Here is a 6,172-nt window from a genome sequence, read left to right on the forward strand (position 1 = left end):
ATGACATTCAATATTTACACAAAAAAATTTATTTAATTAAATAGACACAAATTTTTATATTGTTATTTTATTATAAAATATTATATATAATAAATCCTAATTAATTGATAGCATAAAATATAAAATATTACCATAAAAGTATACTATGAGTTTGTCAACTTGACACCTAGATCATGTCTAAAATGTGTTGATAACCTTTTGATAAAACTAACGTTTTAAACAGAATTCTGATTTGTGAACGTGATCATTGCATGTCCACAGCATTGTGAAAATCCTCATCCCACCGAATCTCATCACATAATAATAATAATAATAATAATAATAATAATAATAATAGAGAAGCCAAAGTTGGTTGGCCATTCGTGAGTGGGGAGGATGAAATATTGATTTTTTTTAACTCTTCAATTGGTGGGGTGGGCCCTATCCAAAGAAGGAAAAAAAAATATATAGTCAAAGCAAATAATAAGAAGAAAAGAAAAAAAAAATTGAAAAAAAAGAGAGGAAGAGAATGCAGCGTATATATAAAGAAGATATCGAAAGAGAAGCGAAAAAACAGAGGCACGTACAGACAGCTCAGTTTGTACATGAGAGCCAGTTTCAGATTTGGGATACAGCTAAGTTCTTTTTTTTTTTTTTTTTGAAGTATCGAGGAGTTGCAGGATCCTACGGTGGGTGTCACCGCATGCTAACAATTCTCCAACGTAACATGTTGCATCAGCATCACCGGTGAGTTTCACCTCCGGCATCATTGTCAAACTCGAAATGGGTTGGTTTTGTTTTTTGTGTTTTGTTTTGGTTTTCGGTTTTGTGGTTTTTTTTTGGGGGTTTGTTAAGGTTGAAAGTCAAAGGTTTTAGTTTTAGTCGTTTTGTGTTGTGTTGTGTTCGTTTTTGATTCGTCTCCTTTGAAGTTTGGTCGATGGATCCGTGGGCACCAATGTGGTCGTGTTGGTTTTTTTTGTTGGAATTTTCTCGGGAAAATTCTGGTTGGTGGGAAAATGGGATAGAAAATAGTAAAGGGGTGATGATGATGACGATAACGGTGAGTGAGGGATAAAATAAAAGTAGCGAAATCTGATAAAGATGGAGACTTTGGAGAGAAACAATTTGTGGGAATTGAAGGACACTATGAAAAGTGAGAGAGTGATACTACAGAAAAGTTGCATATTTTTGGTTTGAAATTAAATTTTGATATGAGGGGGTTAGAGGTGAAGATTTAATGCTACAATATACCGTATTGAATTTGGGGTATTGGAGGGTAGGGTCAGGACTTCGTTTCACTGTTGCTAATGCATTAATTGCAGAAGGAGAAGGTGGAGGGTGTAATGTGTGAAGAGGGAATGAGAGAGAGAGAGAGAGAGAGAGAGAGAGAGAGAGAGAGAGAGAGAGAGAGAGAGAGAGTCACAGTTGACCATTATGAACGTTATAATTACAACTCATCCATTATCTATCTCTTGGTACTGTGTGGTTGCTTTTATTATTAGGATTAATTTATTTATTATTAGGATTAATTAATTGAATTATTTTTATTATATAGTTATATATCTCTTCCTTTTTTTTTTATCAACCTTAAGCATTGAAGTACGTTTACCGACATAAGGAAACTCTTTCTCTTCTTCGCCAGTTTTGGACTTTGGTAAATTCTCTTTCTGCTTTGATTTTATTTTAGCCGTGTGATTCTCTCTCTTCCACTCTCTGGTGACTTACATGGTTTGTGTTCAAACCAATTTTGTTTTATTTTTATATACAACTTTTTTTTTGCTTTATTTTTCAATTTTCAATTTCAAATCCTTTTGTTTCCTACATGTTGTCATTCTTATTTTATTTTTTATTCTTTTGAGACTTTCATCTCCAGGTGAAGTCAGAATTTTCTGAAATTGTCTGTTCTCAAGGGAGATAGATAGAGAGAATCAGAGAATAAGAAAATTGAAGGTTTTTTTTTTTTGTTAAAATATTTTTTTCTTCTGAATGCTGAGCAAATCCTATTTTCTCTTTTAATATGAGAAGTATCTTTTTAGCCCTTTACTATTTTATGGGGATAAGAAGGTTTTGGGATCTGAGATAGATCTCTATTATGGTTTTGACCATGTTCCCTGATTTTCCTTCATGAGATTCCAGTGTAAGTTTTAACTCGGCTGGGGATTTTTTGCACTGTACTTTTTATCTGGTTTTCTAAACTTGTTTATTCTGATGAGTCAGATCTTAATCAGAGCTAAAGGACAAAGTATTTTGGTAGGGATTTTGTAGGGAGTCATCTTGTTTATGCAGACCTTGTGATTTAAAATTTCGGTTTGTAATTTTGTAGTTGAAAACTTTCGAAAAAGTTTGAGATTTTTAAAACTTTTTTCTTGTCCTATTACACCATCTTCTGTACCTTCCTTGGATTCTACTTAGGCGAAATCTTTTTCTTATAAAAAGGAAAAGGCAACTAACTGGTACTTGCTTTTTAGTACTTAAAATATATATTGATATATCTCATATGTAATATGTATGTGTTGTGTGGATATTAAAAGCTTAATATAGAATATGGTCCCTAGTTTTGCTGGTTTAATCTAAACCTTGTTCTTAGAATTTGTGGTAAACTCTTTATTCCCTTTTCTTATGCTATGGTTTATTTTATAATTAGTGTCATGACTAGAGTTGGGTTCTGGTAAATTTCATTCCTGGTTTGTAATCAGGAATATAGGGTAAACAGTGACAGAATCAGTGTTTCCTTTATACTGCAATCCAAATAAATAATTTATGATTTCTTATTGATTAGAGAATTGGCACTTTTTCTTTCTTTTTTCTTTTTCTGTTTTTTTGCTCTTTTAAATAAGATTATCTTTTGGAGCAGTAGAATAGAATCTTATTATTGGTGCTTGGCTTTGAGTGTACCTTTGTAGATCATTGAAGACATTATTGCTCTTGTTTTCATTATGTGCAGTTAAATTTTAGTTGGTTACTAACCTATCATTGTTGTTGTTTGCTGGTTTTCAGATCCCCGCAGAATATTGTGTAATCAGACTAGTCACTAATCTCTTTGGTTGACAATAATAGTCAAAATACCAGTGATTGTTGCACAGAAAATTTGCCCATGTATTTATACCTCAGCCCACCATGAAATTAGGTAACAAACTGTTCATTTTATGGTACCTGCAATTGGTTGTTTTACTATTTCCAGCTGACTTTTGTATTTGTTCTTTGCTTTGAAATGGGTTGGACTAGTATATATTTGTTTGGCCATTTGGGGTAACAAGATTGTGACACCTGAAATGGGGATCATCGTATACATATATTTTAAAATTTTTTAGGCCGTGGTTGTCAGTTCTAGTTGAGGGTCGATTGTTTCTTGACCCAATTGTTCAGTGTGGGTTAAGGATATGTTCTTTCTAGTTCTTTAAAAGCCATAATAATATAACTATTTTAATCAGTGGTTCTTCCTATGATTTACTTAGTTTTAAATGGTATGTGTTTTATGATCAATCTCCTTAGTTTTAAATTCTAACCTAACTAATTTTTTTGCTGGTATCAAAATGAATGCGCAGAAGGAAATAAAGTGACTTTTCGACATTCAAATATTGGTCTTGAGCCTGAATCTCAAGCGTTTGTGTTCATTGATGATGATCAAGTTTCCGATGGATACAAATTACAAAACCAGAAAGTGAAGGAATATGAGAATGTAGTTCCTGCCTTTTTAGAGAACAATGAACAAGGTTTAGATTCATCACAATACAACATGGAGTCAGCTGATTGTATGAAAAATGAATATGAAGCAAAGGTAAAGGACATAGTTGAGCCAGTTTCTCATTCTTCCAAGGATATGGAGTCATTTATGAAGTTTCCAAATGATGTAGAATCAGTTAAAAGGTCCCTTACTTCACCAATCTCTAATCCTGCAGAGGGAAGAGACTTGCCTAGGAATTCTGTGGATGGTTACATGGACAAAACTGTCACAGAATGTGAACCACACCTAGAAGTGTGTTACAAAGAGAGTAATTATCATGTTGTCAAGGACATCTGCGTTGATGAAGGGGTCCTTAACAAGGATAAGGTCATGTTTGTGAATACTGTTGATGAAAAGGCTCACAATTTCTTCCATTCAGAGAGTTACGAAAATAAAGAAAAGCAGAAAGACAACACCAGTATCAAGGCACTAAGCCTAACACCAACAGAGGAAAAGGCTCACAATTTCTTCCTTTCTGAGAGTTACGAAAATAAAGAAAAGCAGAAAGACAACATCAGTATCAATGTACTAAGCCTAACACCAACAGAGGAAAAGGCTCACAATTTCTTCCCTTCTGAAAGTAAAGAAAAGCAGAAAGACAACACCAGTATCAATGTTCTAAGCCTAACTCCAACAGAGGAGTCTGACGAGGTTCATGCTAATCATGACCAACCCAAGGGTTTGATGCACAAGGATGGGGACGCAACTGAAAAAATTTCTGGTAATGTCAACAAAGAGATGAAGCCTTTACCAGAAGACAAAGTTTTGTTGCAAGATTTACTCACTGAGGATTCTGTATCTTCTGATGACAAGGGTGAACAGGTATTCAACATATTATCAAATGTAACCTAAATATATTGTTTGGAAATATATGTTACTTGTTCTTATAGAAGGATTAACTTTGGTATGTTAATTAATTTGTACAATTGTTACTTATTAGATTTAATCATATTAGATACAGCATTGAAAACACAATGTGTGTTCATGTTGGAGTCACTAGTTGAGCAGGACGGCCAAAGATTTTAAAAATTTTAGAAACATTGTATATTATTTGCAATTTACCTACTATTAAATAAAGTTTCTAGGTAGTTGATTATTCCCCATATCTATGTTGTGACAAACATATCTTTCGGAGCTTTTATTTCTAAAATGTTATTGGCCAAATTTTGATATTCTCTTACTGGAAATTGTGTATTTATGTGTACTGAAGGTGTTAGAAAAGAGAAATTTCAGAAAATGATATCTTTGCTATATGTGCAGATCTCCAATGAGCCTGAATTGCACTCCCAATCAGAAGGCTCCAAAAATACAGTTGAGGAAGCAATATTGGAAAGTCCTTCTTTGGCATTGGCAGATGATGAATCAAATAATGATAACATGCTTTCAGAGAAAGAAAGCTCCACTCATCAATTGGATCCTTCACGTCCTTCAGATTGTGGTAAAGAGGAATGCCACCAAGCTGGTGTTTGTAAATGTGATGAAATTCAACAAACAATGAAGCCAGTAGAAGGGAAGTCCGATGATCAGGCTGTAACTGGCCACATTCATCACAGCTTAGGCGAGGCAAGTTTCTCTTCCATTGGCCCCATGTCGGGTCGAATAAGCTACTCAGGGCCGGTACCTTATTCTGGCAGCATCTCTCTTCGATCAGATAGCAGCACTACCAGCACGCGATCCTTCGCATTTCCCATGTAAATTGCCAGAAAACTTCTTGAGTTAATACTTATTCCTTTTTGCCAGTAATGCATGACTAATAAGCTGTGATTTGTGCCTTTGCAGAATTCAATCTGAATGGAATAGCAGCCCGGTCAGGATGGCGAAAGCCGACAGGAAGCACTTCCGAAAGCAACGGTGGTGTTGGAGGGATGGCTTTCTATGCTGTAAATTCTGATAGTAGTTTCATTTTTAATAGGTTAAAGATTAATATATATCATTTAAATTCTACCTTGAGTATCATGCTTATACATCATCTTCCTAGCTGTTGAGTAGTGTGCAGTAGGTTTAGAATGGCCAGTCAATGCTCCTAAATGTTTGCAGGCAAAAGTAGTCGTTTTAGCATAGCTTTCATCTGATTCTCTCCTTTTCTCTTTTTGCCTATACATGGTTTCATTGATTTTTTTATTTTATCTCAATTACAAACAATTAGTAGTACATATTAAATTTGAATCTTTTTACGTATAACTGCAAGCTTTTAAATTAGAAGGTAGTTAGTTTAATCATTGAAGCTTCTTCATTTGGTTGTTATGAATGTAATTTAAAATGTTGCCCATGATTTTTTGTATAAGCAAAAAGTTGCTCATGTTAATATGGGCATGAGAGGATTGAACCTTCATATTTACCACAGGTTAGGTACATTTATTGGAGAACATCAGGAAAAATAGATAGAATAAGCAATTTGCTTTAAATAACCAAAGAACACAAAGTTGTGCCAGGAAATTCCGATGACCACACATTTTAATGGGAGAAACT

General features: G+C 34.1%; 1 protein-coding gene across 8 annotated transcripts; it reads left to right on the forward strand.

Moving 5' to 3' along the window:
* The first annotated feature begins 477 nt into the window (after positions 1-477).
* On the forward strand, positions 478-5,824 carry LOC100796112 (uncharacterized). 8 transcript variants are annotated; one of them, XM_006573110.4, is made up of 5 exons: positions 478-726; positions 2,977-3,106; positions 3,525-4,525; positions 4,964-5,394; positions 5,483-5,824. In XM_006573110.4, the coding sequence occupies exons 2-5, from the start codon at positions 3,097-3,099 to the stop codon at positions 5,592-5,594; spliced, it is 1,554 nt and encodes a 517-aa protein (XP_006573173.1). In that variant the 5' UTR covers positions 478-726; positions 2,977-3,096; the 3' UTR covers positions 5,595-5,824. The 8 variants fall into 8 exon arrangements, with proteins under 8 accessions (XP_006573173.1, XP_040863828.1, XP_040863839.1 ...); XM_041007894.1 differs by lacking the exon at positions 478-726 and adding an exon at positions 745-766; XM_041007905.1 differs by lacking the exon at positions 478-726 and adding an exon at positions 1,432-1,454.
* The last annotated feature ends 348 nt before the right edge of the window (positions 5,825-6,172 follow it).

This window comes from Glycine max, chromosome 1, assembly GCF_000004515.6.
Source record: "Glycine max cultivar Williams 82 chromosome 1, Glycine_max_v4.0, whole genome shotgun sequence".
In the NCBI taxonomy this organism is placed as follows: Eukaryota; Viridiplantae; Streptophyta; class Magnoliopsida; order Fabales; family Fabaceae; genus Glycine; species Glycine max.

Excerpts from the sequence above, each read along its gene's own strand:
- LOC100796112 (XM_006573110.4), top strand. Across the intron at positions 4,526-4,963 it reads CTGATGACAAGGGTGAACAG|ATCTCCAATGAGCCTGAATT; the intron begins GTATTCAACATA and ends CTATATGTGCAG. Across the intron at positions 5,395-5,482 it reads CGATCCTTCGCATTTCCCAT|AATTCAATCTGAATGGAATA; the intron begins GTAAATTGCCAG and ends GTGCCTTTGCAG.